The sequence below is a fragment of the Scyliorhinus canicula genome, chromosome 5 (genome assembly GCF_902713615.1).
Source record: "Scyliorhinus canicula chromosome 5, sScyCan1.1, whole genome shotgun sequence".
Lineage (NCBI taxonomy): Eukaryota > Metazoa > Chordata > Chondrichthyes > Carcharhiniformes > Scyliorhinidae > Scyliorhinus > Scyliorhinus canicula.
Genome location: NC_052150.1, coordinates 87310990 through 87330555, shown reverse-complemented (window position 1 = coordinate 87330555; position 19566 = coordinate 87310990). Strand labels below are relative to the sequence as shown.

Genomic DNA, 19566 nt, shown 5'->3' with positions numbered 1-19566 from the left:
TTTGCAAAACTTCATTTTTGAGATTACTTTCTATTGTGTCACTTACTTTCAAAAATTTGACTATCCATTGTGAATGTAGACTAGCCACACCTTAACAGAGTTACCAAGGATCAAACCCTGTGTTCATTATACTGTAGTATGGTAGAGGGAATATAATTTGGATAGGAGAAAATTTAATATGAAAATTTGGAAACCAAAGTCCAGTAGTCCTATTACAAGGATATTACACTGCTTCATCCAATAATCTTGGGCTGCGGTGTACAGTGATCATGGAAATAATATGAAAATAAGATTATTTTGTGATCAGCACTGACACATGATACATATCTCCACCAGTGTTTCTGGCTGGATAGCTCATGAAGGAAGAAGTCATGTGGGAATTATGGTCAGTTTCATAGTTGAGATCGTTATCACAACCTAGCTAGGATGTGCTCTATTTATACAACACATTTCAAATATGATATTCAAACATAGTTATGTTTTTATGACAATGCAGGGGCAGAGATGAGAAAAAATACCTCTCTGATTTTCAGGCCACACAAGTAGAAGACAAGTAAATGCCAGCAAATCTGCAAAATGATCTGTTGTGCATTAATTCTTCTGTCACTGTGCTGTTATCTTGTCAAGTACTTACGAAAAACCCTTGTTATGAGACAGAATGTATGAGAACAATAAGATGAAGTAGTTTAAAAGTACCCTGTACTTAGTGTTGGTTATGAAATTTATTTTCATTGCCATTTTCAGTTACGTTGCACCAAGCTAATTCCTGTTGTCTCATTCTCACCCCCAAACTTTATGGCAGACTCCATTCACTGTACCTGGCCTAACACCTGCAGTTATTTGGTTTGGAACCTGGGACTAGAATTTTTTTTTATTGCAAAGTGGCCCTTTAATTTTTAAATTTCCCCACCATTACATTTGTAAAGCTAAAAAGTCCAGCATTTATTGCCCATCTCTTGCTGCACTTGAGAAGGTGGTGGTGATCTGGCTTCTCGAAACCCTGCAGTCCATGTGGAGTAGGTACACCCACAGTGCTGTTAGGGATGGAGTTCGAGGATTTTGACCCAGCAACGGTGAAGGAACGGTGCTATGTTTCCAAGTCAGGGTGGTGAGTGACTCGGAGGGGATCTCCTGGTGGTGGTGTTCCTGTGTGTCTGCTGCCCTTGTCCTGCTAGATGGTAGAGGTTGTGGGTTTGGAAGGTGCTGTCTAAGGAGCCTTTTTGAGTTCCTGCAGTGCATTTGGTAGATGGTGCACACTGCTGCCAATGTTCATCGGTGGCAGGGGAATTGAATGTTTGTGGAAGAGGCACCAATCTAGTGGGCTGCTTTGTCCTGGTTGGTGTCAAGGTTCTTCAGTGGTGTTGGAGCTGCACTTGTAGATGGTGGACAGTCTTTGGGGAATCAGGAAATGAGTTACTTGCCACAGGATTCCTAGCCTCTGACCTGCTCTTGTAACCATTGTATTTATATGGCTAGTCCAGTTCCGCTTTTGGTCAATGGTAACCCCTAAGATATTGATATTGGAGGATTCAGCAATTGCAATGCCATTAAATGTCAAGTGGCGATGGTTAGATCCTCTCTTGTTGAAGATGGTCATTGGCTAGCACTTGTGGTATGAATGTAACTTGCCACTTATCAGCCCAAGCTTGGATATTGTCCAGGTCTTGTTGCATTTGGACATGAACTGCTTCAATATCCGAGGAGTCGTGAATTGTGCTGAAAATTGTGCAGTCATCAGTGAACATCCCCATTTCTGACCTTATAATGGAAGGAAGGTAACGGTGAAGCACCTGAAGATGGTTGGACCTACCCTGAGGAACTCCTGCAATGGTGTTCTGGAACAAGATGTTTGACTTCCAACCACCACAAACATTTTCCTTTGTACCAGGTATGACTCCAGGCAGCAGGGAATTTCCCCCCTGATTCCCATTGACTCCAGCTTTGCTTGGGTTCCTTGATACCATGGCGGTTAAATGGCAGTGCTTTAACTATTTTGGAATAGCTTAGCTAGGTGCATGGCAAGTTCTGGATCACATGTTTTCAGTGTTGACGGAATATTATCAAGGCCCATAGCCATTGCCTTCAGCCATTTCTAGGTATCACGTAGAGTGAAACAAATTGGATGAAGACTGACATCTGTGATATTTTTCCTTTATTCTTTCATGGGATGTGGTCGTCGCAGGCAAAGCCAGCATGTATTGCCCTTCCTCGAACTGAGTGCCATTTTTAAAGAGTCAACCACATTGCTGTGGATCTGGAGTCACATGTAGAGGCCAAGTAAGGATGGCAGATTTCCTTCCCTAAAGGACTTAAGTGAGCCAGATGGGTTTTTACAACAACAATGGTTTCATGGTCATCATTAGACTTTTAATTGCAAATTTTGTAAGAAATTAAAATATCATCATCTACCGTGGTGGGATCTGAACCAGGGTTCCCAGAGCATTACCCTGAGTCTCTGGATTGCCAGGGACAATACCACTATGCCACCGCCTCCCCATGTGATGCTGGAGACCGCAGGAAGAGACTGAGATGGATCACCCACTCAGCACTTCTGGCTGAAGGTTGTTGCAAATGCTCCAGCCTTATCTTTTTCACTGACGTGCTGGGCTCCTCCATCATTGAGGATGGGAATATTTGTGGAGCCTCCTCCTCCAGTGGGTTGTTTAATTGTCCACCACTGTTCACAGCTCATTGTGGCAGTGCTGCATAGCTTTGATCTGATCTGTTGATTGTGCAGTTGCTTAGCTCTGTCAATAACTTGCTACTTATGCTGCCCAGCACGTAAGTAGTCCTGTGTTGTATTGTATCCAATCCATAAGCACCTTTTTCAGATGCCTAAAGGTGAGAGTCCTTGACAACTTTGACATCCATGCTGACACCAAGATCCTTGTGTACAAGGCAGTCGTCCTCCCAACTGTTCTATATGGCTCAGAAACTTGGACTACGTACAGATAGATGTTACCTCAAGGCCCAGGAGAAGTACCATCAATGCTGTCAGAGGTGGGTTGTCTGCATAAGCTGGGAGGACATCGCACTAACATCAGCATCCTTGAAGGAGTCAAGCGCACCAACATTGAGGCCAAAATCATTCAAAACCAACTCCGGTGGGCCGGCCATGTGCTGAGGAGTCACGACTGGCAAAACAAATCTTCTTTTCCCAGCTCAAGGAAGGCTTCCGAACAAAAGGAGGACAAAGGAAATACTCCAAAGACACCCTGAAGGCTTACCGCAAGAAATGTAACACTGACATCAATGCCTGGGAAATGCTTGCTCAGAAGAGACCTATTTGGAGGAACCTCCTGATTTAAGGGACACAATTCTTCAAGAACATCCAACGGCAAGAGACACAATTCTTCAAGAACATACGATGCAAGAGGAGGCCCGGAAAATGAGCCTGAGAAAGGAGTACCAGCAAACTAGAGTCCAAGGACCGATCCCACCTCCCAGAAACTCCTGCTAAGTGCACAGTCGAAGAGGCGGTTCATCAGCCATGCTAGCATCCACAGAAATCATGACCAGTAACATGGATTTTCCGAGGTGGACAATCATACTCCTTAGCGAGTGATCGCCGAAGAGGTAGTCCTGTGTTGTAGCTTCACCAGGTTAACACCTAATTTTTAGGTATGCCTGATATTGCTCCTGGCATGCCCTCCTGCACTCTTCATTGAACTAGGTTTGGTCCCTTGGATTGCTGGTAATGGTAGTGTGTGAGATATGCTGGGCCATGAGGTTACAGATTGTGTTGTGTACAATTCTACTGCTGCTGATGGCCCACAGCTCCTCATGGATGTCCAGCCTTGAATTGCTAGATCAGTGCGAAGTGTATCCCATCTAGCATGGTGGTAGTGCCACACATCACAATGGAGAGTATCCTCAATGTGAAGACAGGCATTGCCTCCACAAGGTGCAGTAGTCACTCCAATGATACTGTCATGGACGGATGCTCCTGTGGCAGGCAGGTTGGTGAGGATGCGGTCAAGTATGTTTTTCTCTCTTGTTGGTTCCCTCACCACCTTTTGCAGATTCACTCTGGCTGCTATGTCCTTTAGGATTCAGTCAGCTCGGTCTGTGGTGGTACTTCCGCGCCACTCTTGGTGACATCCTGACATTCACATTTTCAGCTCACACATGAAGAATGGTTTCTTCGGTGAGATGTTTGACAGTTCTGAAACCTGTGGAATTGTACCCCCAGCCCCTCAATGTCTTCAGCAAAGAAGAATAGAAAATGTGTAAAGATAAATGGAAAACAATAAACAAATGCTGTTAACTTCATGTTTTGCCACTGAAATTAAGTTTGTTCTGCCAAATAGCTTGGTGCAACTAATAAAGACATTGTAAAACCCACGTACTGAAGATACCTGCCCAAGTACGCTTAAAAATGTTAACTTCTGATTCTTTTTCATTCAGAATAAAGTCTTGTGTATTGAGTGAACTGTTTTAGCTTTTCCTACTAGCATTGACTTTCTTCTAAATTAAGCTTTCATACAGAATGAAATCTCAGATTACTGTACTATTCATGTTTCTGTACTATTCCTTCAACAATTGCTTTTATTTCACAGTAAAGTTGCAGCAACATTGTGATAGGCGTAGAAGATGCAGTTAAATTCCACAATTATCTCAGCATTTCAGGAGCTCTGAGCATATGAACCATCATATGAATATAAGGTGAAAATACATATGAGTGCTTTCACCTGCATATCATAAATCAGATGTGTTGCATTTCACCTTCTATGGCATGCAGGTACTAAAGAGCAACGTCTTTACCTGATTCATCCCTACATTCAGATAAGTGTTTTGGCTCATAGTTGAAGCAGTGGGGGGTTTCTCTTGTCCTGGTAGCTTTAGGAGCATCCCTGCAGGTACCATAAAATTATATTCTGAAATGAGAAAGCCTTTGAGTAACAGGCATTTAAAAAAAAAATGCTGTTGTTCCTTCGTTTAATTCTCCCAGTAACTGACATGCAGGCATTTTCTGTCCTTGTAGCAGCCAGCCCCGGCGGCAGGGTCTCAGAGACACCACTTGTCCGAGCTGTAAAATGTTGGACTGGCATTGTCCCTACTTTTAGAATAAATGTCCATCACTCATCAATTACCATTTGGCTCTGCTTTAATGGTTACTCAAGGGAAATGGGTGGGGAATAATGGGATTGAATGCATCCCGTTCACTGTTTGGTGATGATGTATGTGCTATGTTTGTATGCAGGTGAGAAAAATCTACATAAAGTTCATCTATTTTCTCAAAAGTGAATTAGCTTGTAGATCACTTTCCCAAACAGTCGAAACATCTAAGTGTTTGTCAAAATAAGTTTTCCTTTGAGCAGAGATGCTCCCTATGGCACTGACTGATCGATTTTGTTCCAGTGAGCAGTGATGGATTGTGCCAATGATGTCACACTTTTGCCCTGCTCGGCACAGGCCTGCCCACTGCCGAGGGGAGCTCCAGCATTTTCTCTTTTTATTTCAGATTTACAGCATCTGCAACATACTTTTGCCCTTGCATTAAACAGCTCCTGCTTATCTTCTGCTTGCGGACAATTCCGTAAAAGCTCGAGTGATGCATATACATTCCACTGTATTATTATCCCGTGTCCATAAATATCAAATGTAAAATTCAAATTGACATGCCAAAAAATCTTAATATTAATGTGCAGTCCAAGTCGGTGCACTGATGTGTCGGATTTATGTAAAAAAATATTTATTGCGAATACAGAAACTGGGTATTTAAACTGCCGCAACTGTATTTGGATCATTGATCTGCATTGTTGTGCAGAATACATTTACCCACAATTAGTGCAATATAAGTATCTGACTCACCAACAGAGCGCAGGAGTTCTTATATTAATCTTCCTGTTTTAAAAGACTAATTAATTCTCCCAATCACTGAGATAACAATCCATTGCTGCCGATATTAAATGCAGCAAGTTTCGTGTGCATGATTTTGTGGGGGGAATATTGTGAGCCATTGCTTTCTCGCTCAGTTGCTGTGTGCATCGGATTTTCCCTCTCCTGCTCAATAGTTGTTAGATGCAGCTTGTATCTGCTTTGCTTGGCTTCTGGAAATATGAAGTGCTGTGGGAATCCTGGGAGCTGGTGATGTCAGGCTGGGTTGGGTCATTTGAAGGTTAGCAGCCTGGGTAGGGTTCAGAGAAAGTTCACTTGCATATATTAGGCAATTCAATCTTTTACTGTGCTTCTGTGACATAAGGAGTAGGAAGTAAGCTGGTCAAAAGCAGGACGAGCCATTTTGGAAAACAAGAGGGGTGAGCGGAGCTATTTTTGCGGCTGCAGATTTGTAACGTGCAAATTGTGCCAGGGATCGGGAGATTTCCGCGGGTCCCACAGAGCCAAGAGCGAAAGAGACTTTCAGCGAAAGGGCAGCTGCCAAGGCTGAACATTAGACAGCCTGACTCCCCCTCTCCTCCCCTTCGCCCTCTCTCATTTAGAATTGAGCGCCGTATCTGACTTTGGGGGAAAAATGGTAAATGATCATTTGGATCAATTACAGGCTTCGAGTTGTGTTGTCTGTCATAATTCATGAATCCGCTCTGGGGAACAGACCAGCAGTTCTTAACGTGCCAAGAAAAAGAGGGGCGAAAAAAAATATAAGGGCAGAGTTTTGATGGGAGTTCGAACAACTTTTTCTTTGCAAATTTGCCCACACCTAGAGAGAGAGGAGGAACACTTTGCTTCGCAGGTTGTGGACAGCCTCTCGTCATGTTTGACTGTATGGATGTTCTCGCAGTCAGCCCTGGGCAAATGCTGGATTTCTACACTCCGAGCCCGTCCTCTTGCATGCTGCAGGAGAAAGCTCTGACTGCATGCTTCAATGGACTGACACACAGGGACTGGCAACAGAGGCACAGCACTCAATGTAGGTCTCTTTATCATTATTATTCATACTGTATATGATAGAAAATCTTGCGTTTTCTCCTTTATTTTCTCGAAAGTACAACTCCCTCCCCTCACATTGCTCCTGAACTGTCTGCGTGTAGTTGCGAATCTCCGTCAGTGCTTCGCCGTGGATGGCAGCAGCTCTCTTGACAGTGGTGGAAAGTAACTGGATACTTTTGTCACTTCAAACTCTGTGCCCCTATCTTTGCACGATGTGCCGAGGAATGCGGTTGGTAAACAATGGCACAAGCACTAAAAGTGAGGAAAGACATCAGAATGGCAAACCTGACCCTCACCCTGTGTGTTGCTGTTTGATAGGGTAGGTAGGGCAGGAGCTGAGAGGGTGCTGCGGCTGGTCAATAAATCTCCAGCAGTCCCTCCTCAGCTGTCTGTCTGCAGTACCCTCAACATTGACCAGGGAAGTGTCACTCTTGTTCATTCATTTCCACCGGTTCTTGTTTCGATGTTTAATTTTAATTGCTGGCGCCGTATTGAAGTAGAATAGGGACAAGATTTGCTCTCCAGTTTAGTTGGGGGGGGGGGGGGGGTATGTGGAGGTCTTATCTTAATTATTTCCAATGACGTTAAGTAAATATTTCATGATCGTGTTTCCTCTCGTAAAATCAAACATTTGTTTTCTTTTAAACAATTAAAGCATTATTTGCGCTCGAAGTGGAAAACAAATACGGATTTTACTTTATCAGAAACCAAACTGTCTGGTCTCGTAACCCGAGAATTGGGGATAAAAGGTTAGAACCAAATAGTCAAAGAAACGAGCACTTCAATTATCAACAGACAAACATCGATTTTGTTTCTATTGTTTTTACCCTCTTCGCTTCGACCATCTTTACTCGAGTGTTTTGTTTGTTTGTCGTTAGATTTGCCAGGACGTTTCCCTCATTTGTCGAATGACAATTTTCAGTGCGAAGATTCCTCCGTTTATTCACACCTAACATTTCATTATTTGATTCTTCTTCGACATCCAATTGTAATAAGATCCGAACTGCGATTGCTTTTTTACCTCTCCCCGCCAAAAATAACCTCTTCTGCTTTCAACATTTTTTTTGTCTTTCTATTGTGGGTTCCCCCTTCTGAGGAAATTTGGAGCTTTTTCAGGCAAATTGGGGGAACAAAATTTGACGCGCGTCTATGTTGCAATCTGCAGATAACAAGACCATGGCTGGCCTATGGAATAATGGTTTTAATGTAACTTAACGCATAAGGAGCACCTTCATTACAAGAGCGGGCTATGTAGGGTAAATCTGGAGGTAATATTGCCTCATGAGAGTACCAGTGACCACAGACTCGTATTTCCTGGTCTGCTGTTCCTCATTAAGCACTTTGTGGTCCTGTGTTTATTAGTGGCTAACAGAGACTGCAGATTGATTGCGTTGACCTGCCACATATCTGAAAAACCTTTTTTTGATTGTGCCGGTGTAATGAAAAGGAGATTGAGGGAGCTGACAATACTAAGGTTTTAGTAATGTAATAATGTTGTAAGAGACACTTAAATTACCTGTTTGATGTACATTCAGCAATTTCAGCTGTTAAAGGAAAAAAAATCAATCCATGGTACAGTAACTTGTCCCCTGTGTGCTGATAGCAGCTGCTTTCCTTAAGCACTTTTCACTTCAAAGTTTTATGGGCAGATCTCAGTGTTTTTAAGGTTTAATTCTGTTAATAAATTGAAAATTGATGCAAGTACAACTTAATTCCATTATGGTTTTAGTGTAGACACAGCCTTTGAGATTTCTCCACGTCAAATTATTAATTTGTTACACTGTTGTAACTAATTAAGCATGATCATTCAATCTGCAGTAATTGTTGTTTATAACAAAAATACCACAGGTACCTCACATACAATGAGGACAAAATGGGATAGAAATTTGTCTCGGTGGGTATGCAAAATGGGCTGTATGTGCCTGTAATACACAGTTCCTAATATTTAATGCCATTTACTGCAGTGCAACTGTAATTTTCAATTTACCGATAGCATTCAGCAAAATGCAAAGCAAGACAAGGCTGGACTGTGGAATAATAGTTTAGAGTAACTTAATGCATAAGGAACACTTACAGTGTAAGAGCAGCTTATGTAGGGTAAGTCTGGAGGTAATATTGCCTCATGAATCTCAGTGACCACAGTACTTCCTGATCTGCTGTTCCTCATTATCCCAGCTTTGTCTTGGTTTGTAAATCTGTTTTGTGCCACAGTCTCAGATGACAAACTGCCAACCCAATATATTCAACCTATTAGAAATAAGCAGGAGCAGTATCTGTAGACATTAAAGTCTTGCACAAAGTCTGTTTCATCTATAACTGAGATATACATTTCCTCACCAGGATTGGGCTTTCTTTGTTAATTGGTAATCATTACAAATTGAGCAGTGCTTCCCAAACCTTTTTCTAATGTAACCCTGTATTATTGCCTCAGATTTCATGTGGATCCAGAGTGAAAATTGGCGGGGGGGGGGGGGGGGGGGGGGGGGGGAGGAGGAGGAGAATTGCGGAGCAGGGGACAGGTGGGAAGTTGACCGATGGGTGAGGGAATATTTGCTGACCAGGGTGGGGGTTTTAGAATGACAGGGTTTACACTGAAAAAGGTGATGACACACTTTTTTACATACTGCAGTTGTAGCAGCGACCAATTTCAGAGAACAGATGATTAAGCTTACACTCACGAACAGACAAAAACCTAACATTAAAAGGGGCCTCGCAACTATCAAAAGTCAGTCCAAACTCCATTACCGCCTTTGCTGTCTCCGAGGAACTCCTATTTAGCTAACCCCTGACTTACAGTTCACAAATCTGGACTCTCAATGTTGCTGAGACACCATCCACTAGGAGGTGTGTTATCTAGCCCAGCTGACCGTCCCATAGGTGATTCCTCCCTATCTCTGAGTAAGTGTTTGGTTTCTGCTCAGAGTCCTCTCGTGATGGAAATGCTGAGATAAACTAGTCAGTATTTGGCTATCACAAGTGCTCGAAAGATTATTTCCTCAGCTTCTGGTGTTAGTATTTATGGGGCTTCAAAATGAAGAGCTGCTGCAATACCAAGTGCTTCTAAATAAGAATATAATAACAATTATTTGGGTCTCAGGATGCTTAACCTTCTTTGATTCCGTTCTTATGCATGTGGTCGAATGCATGGCTTGAACTGTATGTTAACTCCGCCTATGGGCGAAAACAGGTAACAGTTGTGTAAGTGGTCATCAATAGATAGATTAAATTAAATGAGCAATTGGATTGACTGAATGAGCCAGCTTGAATACATTACAAAATTGTGCTCCCTAAATTGATGGTGATTTATCAGTGATAATAAGGAGCATATTTTATGTTCAAATGGGAGACCAATTCAGGCATAAATCATGCTGAACATTCATTAGTACTATAATAATTAATGAATGGCAATATATTTATGTTCATTATTGTTAGAATTCCCAAATCTTGATTTAAAAAAAATTAAATAAGCTACCAATTATCGGTATTATCGAATTATTATTTAAAAATGAAATTCTGCCACTAATTATGAAAAATTAAATTAAATTTTGTGTAATATTGCAACATATTTAAAAGAAAAAATAATCAACAAAATGCTGCTTGTTTATGCTTCAGACCTCTCACTGTGGAATTGAATTATCTAAAGGTGATGCATTTGTAAATTCGTATTCTCATTTCCTAGTCCCAAACTCCAATCATCCCAACTTCGTAACTTTGATTACCAAGGCAACATATTGTACAAACGCAATCTTCTCATTTCCTCAGTTGACCCCATAGGTGACCCGGACAGAGTCCAGGTTGCAACCTTAAGTAAGTAGATTCCAATGAAACTTAATGATTGGAGAGTGCCCTGTGGAAAATGTTTCAGAAGATAATCTTGAAATATGTGAGGATTTAGTTTTAGTCTCTCAGATTGTATTTAAAGGTTTATAGGGTAGCATTTTAAAAAAGAACACTCCTTTTCATGCACTTCAGTTCATTTTTCCCTGATACCCAATGACTGACAGATTGTGATCGTATCAGCGTCAAAATGGATGAGGATGTAATTTCCAATTTTTTGTAATCATAATAGCAGCAGGGTTTTAGTCAGTGTCACACCCCACTGAGTTTAGATCAGCCTGTATAATACCTTCAGTGAGGTATTTTGGTGCAGTAGGTAGCTTCTCTGTCTCTGCGGAAGCACCGGGTTTGAGTCTCACTCTTGAGTGCGATGGCCACGGAAGGTGTGTTCATAACATGGCCAAACATGTAAATCCTGCTAATATGCCTAGGGCAAGTGATAAGAGTGGGTGGGTCTCTTGGTAAGCCATGCCTGATGTGGATTGGCATGTGTCAATTTGTAGCCTTTGGTGACAGGCTGGCGAACTGTTCCAGGAAGAAAAGTAGCTATACTAACAGACATAGCTATGTGCTTTGCCTCGTGTATCACTAGATGTGGGAAGCTTATTAAGTATAATATCTCAGCACCTTAGGGGGAAAGGTTTAATTCAGAATTAAGGACTGTTTGACTAATTTTGATATAACGTTTAGTTTACCAATAGCTGCAATGGATAAAGAATTGACCTGTTTTTCTGTTTAACTTGATAGCACCCGTATGTGCTTGTTTGTATGACAAAAAGCATGTGCATTAGGTGATTGAAGTTCAAAGGATTGCTGTTTATCGAAAGCAAATATGTTTCTCATTATAAAAATGCAGGCTCGAAAGTGGCATGAATGGAAAACTGATGAGGGTTGTGTGTTGCACGTCACATATCAGGATATGGATTAGATGAGCAAACTGCTAGGATGGGATGGGATTAACATTATAGGCAATTGCCATGATTTAATCAGCTTAGAGGCTTTCTATTCTGGGGTACATATGCGCTAATCATTATTAAATATGTTGAACAGCCATGACGCACAGTTCTTTAAAAAAATTCAGGCTACTGTTTTGACATTGATATTTAATTATAAAAATGCAGGGAACTACTGGCAGCGAGCCAGATGGTCAGAGCTCCCCTTTACAACTAACCACATGCTTTTTATCAAGATGATATACTAGAATATGATATTATTTATTTTCTGACAAGCAATATCGGTGAGAGATGTATGTTCTTTAATGGACTGATTGACAGTCAAGTTTGACACACAGAAATTGCAAAGGGTACATTAAAGGAAAGCAAATAAAAAAACAGGTTGCTTATTTTGCGATTTCTGTTAAATTGTTTCTTAAAATTCAGTCACCAGATATAGCCATAATTTTGAAAATTTATTGCCCACCACTGGTTGCTTTTGGGAAGTTGTGGTGAGCTGTTTTCTTAAGCTGCTACAGTCTGTATGGTGAAGGTGCTCCTGTAATTCTGTTGGTAGGCCTCCAGAATTTTGACCCAGTGATTGTGTGAGAAAGACGATTTATTTCCAACATAAGACAGTGTGTGCCTTGGAGGGGAGCTTGGAGATAGTGGTGTTTCTATCCATCTCGTGCCCTTATCGTTCCAGGTGATAGAATTGGTGGCGTTAGGAGGTTCTGTTGAAGATGCCTTGGTGCTTTGCTGCAGTGCATCTTGTTAATGGTACCCACTGTAGCCATGTTATATCGGGGGTGGAGGGACTGTATGTTTAAGGTAGTGCTTGGGATGCAAATCAAATGTGCTGCTTTGTCCTGGATGACGTGGAGCTTCTTGTATGGTCTTACAGTTGCACTCATCCAGACAATTAGAGAGAGAGAGTTTTCCATCAGATGTGAGGTGAGTTACTTGCCACAGAAAAACCCAGCCTCTGAATTACTGGTGTAGCCACGGTATTTATGCCACCTGTCCAGTTATGTTTCTGCTCAGTGGTAATCCCAAGAAGTTGACTATGGTAATGCCATTGAATGTCAAGCGGTGGTTGTTACACTATCTTTGTTGGAAATGGTCGTCACCTGCCACTCCTGTGGCATGAATATTAATCGTTAGTTATACGGTCAAGCCTGGATATGTGTGGTAGAGTTACCATCTTCAAGTTGCTGACAAGTTTTGTTCGTCAAACCAATAGTTTTACAAGGTAAAAACAGATACAGTGGGTTAACATTCAATGGTGACAATCAAACAAAGTTTCTTAATACTTCTTTTCTTCAAAGGTTGTACAATTTGCTGCTCCAACCACCCTCCTTCTGGTCGATAGAGCATGCTTTAAAGAACTTGTTCAGGAACAGCCCCAGCAAATCTTTGGTTGGAAACGTTTGAGCTTGGATGGAGATAATTTTGTACAATTTAATTCATATTGTTAAACTTTGAATTTTTAAATTATTTATTATTAATTCAATGAATTACTCCTGTGCTTAAATGACACTGTTTTTACCTTGTAATGTAGTTTCAGGAGGGAAGGCAACCCAAAGGTTATTTATCAGCTCACTTACTTCAGTGTTATCACTAGGTTTATTAAGTAAATTGATGCGGAATTTTGTTATCATAGATCATAGAATTTACAGTGCAGAAGAGGCCATTTGGCCCATCGAGTCTGCACCGGTCCTTGGAAAGGGCACCCTACATAAGCCCACACCTCCACCATATCCCCATAACCGAGTAACCCACCTCACCTTTTTGGACTCTTAGGGCAATTTAGCATGGCCAATCCACCTAACCTGCACATCTTTGGACTGTGGGAGGAAACCGGAGAGTCCGGAGGAAATCCACGCTGACATGGGTAGAACGTGCAGACTCCGCACAGAGAGTGAGCCAAGCCGGGAATCGAACTTGGGACCCTGGAGCTGTGAATCAACTGTGCTAACCACTGTGCTACCGTGCTGCCCCCACTGTGCTACCGTGCTGCCCTTATGGTGCATTGATTCTCCACAAATTGAGACTTTCAGTCTGAAGGAAAAGCTTTATGTATCGTATGTTAAAGTTGGATTGGAATTGGTATGAAGGCTCCAATTGATTCAAAATAACACAGGGTGAACTCCGTCCTCTATTGACACGGGAATCAGCTGCATGTGCACAGGAACTGCACATCGGTGTGTGGCAAACGTGTTTTGCCCCATTACTGCAGTTACGGTCTAACTATCTCAATGGTCTCTCTGCTACTTTTAATTCATCACCTCTAATTACTCTGAACACTGGACGGTAATCACAGTATTTCACCCGTGTGTTAAATAGCACAAAGCCGCAACCCGAGGTTGGGAGGACAAAGTCTATTATTACATTGGGTAGTTTTCACTGCTGAAGTGGACATCGGATGAAAATTTGATGTGCCCACCATTATGCTTTATTGAAATCCTCATGACAATGCTGGTATTGTGTTGTAATTATGGAACTGCACTGGGAAACATCTACATCTAGCATGAGAGCACCTTTTGTGAGAATTTTGCTTGCATTCTGGATTTTCAAAGAATTAATGGAAGCACTTTCAACACAGATAGAGACTGCTCTTGTAATATAATTTAGAATTGGCTCAGAGCAACAAGAGAGGGGCCATGGGAGCTGGATGCACTCTGAGAGCTCACATTGTAGGCACCTCTTCACTCATTGAAGGTTTGATGCTGGTTATTCATGGCTGCTGCAACCATTATAAATTATTAACTGCATTTCAGAATGCACCAAATCAAAAGGTGCACATATTTTGCAAACAAGTGTCTTTTGCTATATTTTGGAAGTGAACTCTTGCTGTGTATTAAAGGCCACTTTCTAGTTGTGGTACTTGTCACTGTTAAAGCTGTAGGGATAATAATCTGTAGTCGGGCCAGATGGATGGAAGACTACCAGACAAATGGAGTATTCAAAAATGACAATTATATAAAAGGTGGGTTTAGTGTTGAATATTACAATAGTCATACCTCTCTCTGAAGTGCTTGTAATCCTTAATATCGCTTATTGGCTGTATCTTATGCAGCTCAATAATTGGAGATCTGGTGACTTGGGTCGAAATAATACAGAAATTAATTTCTGAAACAAATTGACTGATGCATAACTTTGCTGTGCTAATTCAGCTTTTGCATTTGAAACCTCAAACAGTGTAGCAAATTTGTTTTTCTTCTATACACTGCATTAGAAAATAGAATTTAGATTTTTTTTATCTTTAGACTAAATAGGTTGCATCAAATTCAGATTTGATCACCTGCTGGAATGACAGAATTACACAGCGCATTGTGTATTTCCAAATGCCGACAACGTACTTTCCAATGGAAAGTCTCAAACCTCAGCTAAAAAGATCCTCAGGGTGAAAAGTAAAGCATGCAGATGGATATTACTTTACAGCTGAATGAATGGTGATCAGGATTGGTGAATCCAAATATTCATTTCCTTTCTGCTTGTACAAACTGACTACGGTGAACAGATGGGTCGACATTTTAACTATAAACTAGCTTACAGATGAACTAAAATAAGCAAGCAAGAACGGGCAATGAGTGCTTCGCACTATGAATATTTAATTTTATTTTTTTTATAATGCTTGGCTTTTGATGTTTATCAATTCAAGCTGCAGACCATGCCTGTTTGGAATTAGCCATACTAGCACAGTAACAAGTGTGATCAAACAGAGCTCCTTACTAGGCTGACAACTGACATTGCTAATTGACTCAATGTTAAACGAGCAATACCAGCATCAGCACTGCACTGACCTATGAACATCTGAATTATTGAATCATACCTAGTGACTGAAATATACAGCCTCCAGTCTATTGCCTTGGAATTCTTTGCAAGGATAGACAAAATCATCTTTTTTTTCTTCCCAATTTTTCAGAAAAGCTGATTAACCTCTTTTCCATTTGATTTGAGATATTTTACTTTGCTTTCTTTCCTCAAGTCATCCATTCACATCAACGTGCTCCTCTTGGGATGGGCTGGTCTGAATTCATCAACACTTTCACAGACATCATGATACATTGTTTCCCCGAGAAGGTGGCTTTAACAACCTGGATGTAGGGATCCCTTCACAGCCAATTTTCCCACTTTTCCACCCCCACCTCAAATTTGCGACCAGACGTCTCATCAGAACCTGGAAAGGAAGCACACTCTATAAACTCTTTCGGAAGTCTGTGTTCAAATGCTGTTAATGACTGCATCTCAAGCTCTGTCTCCTAGTTAAAGCTCAGCACTCTGTTGTTGTAGCCAGCTGGGAGCCACCCTAACTAATATTCCTGGTGATGTGATCCAGCGTAGCTTTGTTATGCCCCCCTTTCTCCGTCGCCCCTTCCTAAAACTTTGTCCATTCTGTACGCCATATAGAATCTTGCTCACCTTTATCATTACTGCATCGATTTACAGATCAAGTGATTGAAACAATTTTGTTCAGTGGCAGAGGTGTCAAGGCAGTGTCAATTTGGCTAAAGTACATTTGTTTCATCCGCACCCCCAGCTTTATTACATTGTAAACATTTAATTGATCAATGTGCTTAGAGGTTTGTGACTCGTGCTCCTATTTGCTTTCTGTCAGTTAGCTGAGGGTCCCCATTTGATCAAAACTTTGCATACTGTCAAATAAGCTAACTTGGAGTCTTATTGTGTACACCTGTTTCCCAAACAATTCTGAGCCATGCATTTGAACCATGTATCACAGAGAGCCCGATCCCAGCAGCACTGCATAGGCAGACCTATGTGAATGCCTGGGTCAAACATACCGACTGAGGGTCATTGGCAGTTCACTGAGTTAGGTCTGGTAAGTGGCAAAAACCTACTTCTTTAAAGAGCTTAAGCCCCTTCACTGCCTGCTCACAAAAAAAATGACATTCTCCCAAGGAAAATGTAACCTGAACAGTTCTTGAAACTATAAGCTTGGTTTGCAGTGTCAAAACTAAGCATGGTTCTCTTTCAAGGCATATACACATGAATTTATAGTGAATGAACTAATAGGATTTATGTAGGGAGAGGGGATAATGAATGGAAGTGTGTTGTGAGAGCTGACTGCTTTAATTAGTCTGAGATTCCTCCAATATTTTAGGTTCAAGATTTTTGTTCAAACATTTTTATTTTCCTTTTTATGTGACTTTGGCTCAGTTGCCACCTCTGAACCAGAAGGTTATGGGTTCAAGTACCTCTTCTTGACTGGAGCACTAATGATGCAGCACTGAAAGAATGCTTGCTGCATTATCAGGTGCTGTCTTTTGAATTGAACGTTCAAGGAGTCCCTGACTACATGTTCAAGTGGATATTTGGAGAAGAGTGGGCAGTTCTTTTGCCTCGAGTCAACGGCGTGGAGTTTGCAATCACAATGACGGTGGAACTGTCAGCATTTGCCGTCATTGCTACACTGAAGCTAACAGAAACTTGATGAATTTTCAAAAATGCGCAGATAAACACGGAAATCTCGAAGTTTCTGTTGGTACTCTACTCTCTTCCAGAGAGTGTGCACTGTTGAGGTCCCTCAATTGTGCAATCGCTAAGCAACCAGTAAATTCTCAAAAATCACCATTTTTACTGTAAATACCTTTGCTAAACACACCCCTTGATGAATAAACTTTGTGTTTTTAATGGCATACTAACTCTATAATTATTGCTAAACAACCTCATTGACTCTGAAAGCAAATATTTTTGGAATGCCAAATTTCTCCATCAGGTGATAAGATTCACATATTTTAAACTTTTTTTGTTTGTTCATACTGATATTTTAGCTTTTATCTAAATCCAGTTGTCATTTTTTGCTACTTGAATTTTTAAACTGGAGTAAAGGGAATTAGTGCTTTTAACTTTCCAGTTGGCTGTCTGTGAGAATACTTCAATATGATTGGCTACTACCCCTATTTGCTCACATTATTATTGCTGCACATCTGGAGATCCTTTTGACTTGGGTCCAGATTTAAATCATCATAAAAGGGGAAATCTGATCTCTGTGAAACCGGGTTACAGCCCTATCAGGCCCTGCCCCGCTGGAGTGACGGTGTAAACCCCACCCACTCATTTTGTTTCTTTAAAGAAGCTCATGATCTGGTGAGAAAACTGGTCAATGCAACTGGAGCGCTGCACACCAGTTTTCAGTCTGAGCCTGGCACTTTGCCAAATTATGGTAAGATTCCACCCAGTGCATTGCATGGAAGATTTCTGAGAGATGTGAGGAGAACAATAACCTGCATTTATATAGTGCCTTTAATGTCATAAAATGTCCCACTGAGCCACATAAGGAAATTTTCGGGCAGATACCACAGGTTAATCAAAAAGGTAAATTTTAGTAAGCGTTAAAGGAAGAGGGATGGATGGACAAACGGGAAGTTTTCAGGAGCAAATTCCAGAGCTTCGGGCTGAGGAAAATGAAGGTGCAGCCACCAGTGGTGGGGCAATGATAATTGGTGATGCTTAAGAGACCAGAATTAGATGAGTGCAGGTAAATTGGAGGGTTGGGGGGCTAGAGAAGATTACGCAGATATGAAGAGACAAAGCGCTGGAGGGTTTCAAAAACAAGGATGAGATATTGAAAATGAAGGTGTAACTTAATCAGGCACCAGTTTAGGTCAGTCAACAGAGCGGTGCTGGATGAATAGGATTTGGTGCATGTTAAGAATTGGGCAGTAGAATTTTGGATGACCTCAGATTTACGGAGGAAAGAATGTGGGAGACTGACCAGGAATACATTATAGGAATAATTAATTCTAGTAGGCTGTACATGAGTTCAATTCTTTTGTTTTCAATTTGAAATCGATTGTCAGAATGTCAGTCATTTTCACTGTTCAAAGGGCATCATTGCCTATATAAAATTATTGACAAAACCGTTTCACTTTATATGGTGAAGGTATGACATCATTGCTTAATGATTTTTGTGTTATGATGACGCTTATATTATGAAAATGTATTTTTGCCCAGTACCATTGTGTTATGTTGCTCCAAAATGACAAAAAACTCCCTTTAAGAATTTGGCTGCAAAATTTGGATGCCTAGCAGCTGTACTTTTGCACTTCTGGTGCAATTTTAGGTCTAAAATGGCATCCACCCACACTGGACACTTATGGTGTGGACCATGTGGGTAGCCATTTTAAATTGGGCATTACGCAGGCACTGGATGTATGTAGGGTATGAATATTATGACATCAGTCAGTTTGCAATGCTCATTGCATCACCATTTTTAACCTGAATTCTCCAGCTACTGCCTTCTCTTAACCTCACACAAATGGGTATTCATTGGACAGGAGGAAGAACCCCATACCCCACTCCAATCCTGTTTAAAAGGATTGTCAACTACTTTCAGCTCAGTCATTGATTGATTTATATTAGCTGTTGCTGAATTATTAGTAAAAGTGTTTGGAGATTTGTACTGCTACTTAAAGTTGGCAGAGTTTAGAGGGCGGTGTGTATAGGATGCGGTGAAGATCTTAGTTCTCACTTGAAAAGTCCTGTTCAGACCTCTTGCTCCTAGTCATGTGTGCTATAGTTGCCAACCCTCCTGGCCTGCAGATATTACAGAGAGAATGAGCAGAGGCAACACAGTGGAGGAAACAATTGGGCAGGATCCCCCCCCCCCCCCCCCCCCGCGGTGTGTTTTCCAGCAGTAGAAGCAGCTCACCATTGGCTGCCAATGGGATCTTCCTGTCCTGCTGACGTCTATGGTATTTTGCATGGCTCGCCCACCCATGTTGTGGATCAGCCTACTATGAAAATGGCCAGAATTTTATTTCCATTGATTCCCAATCTCCAATGCCAGTTTTATGCCTGAGCAGCAAGTTGAAAAAGCTCCCACTGTGTCTTGAAGAAAGAGGGGCTTGAAAGGAGAAAGGAAGAGGAGATTATTACTGAA

The 19566-nt window shown here is 41.4% G+C and overlaps 1 protein-coding gene across 5 annotated transcripts in view; it reads left to right on the top strand.

The window, feature by feature from the left end:
• The first annotated feature begins 6044 nt into the window (after window positions 1-6044).
• The window catches only part of LOC119966112 (retinoic acid receptor beta-like), a 279552-nt gene continuing 266030 nt past the window's right edge, over window positions 6045-19566 (top strand). The window contains exon 1 of one of the 5 annotated variants that reach the window (XM_038797340.1): window positions 6045-6871. Coding sequence is in view for 2 of the 5 variants with exons in the window: in XM_038797334.1 (XP_038653262.1) it covers window positions 6715-6871 (157 nt within the window). In the remaining 3 variants the exon portion in view is untranslated. Of the gene's footprint in view, window positions 6872-9803; window positions 10079-10679; window positions 10699-19566 lie in introns of those variants that run through there. The other 4 variants (XM_038797334.1, XM_038797336.1, XM_038797338.1 and 1 more) reach the window with 4 other exon arrangements.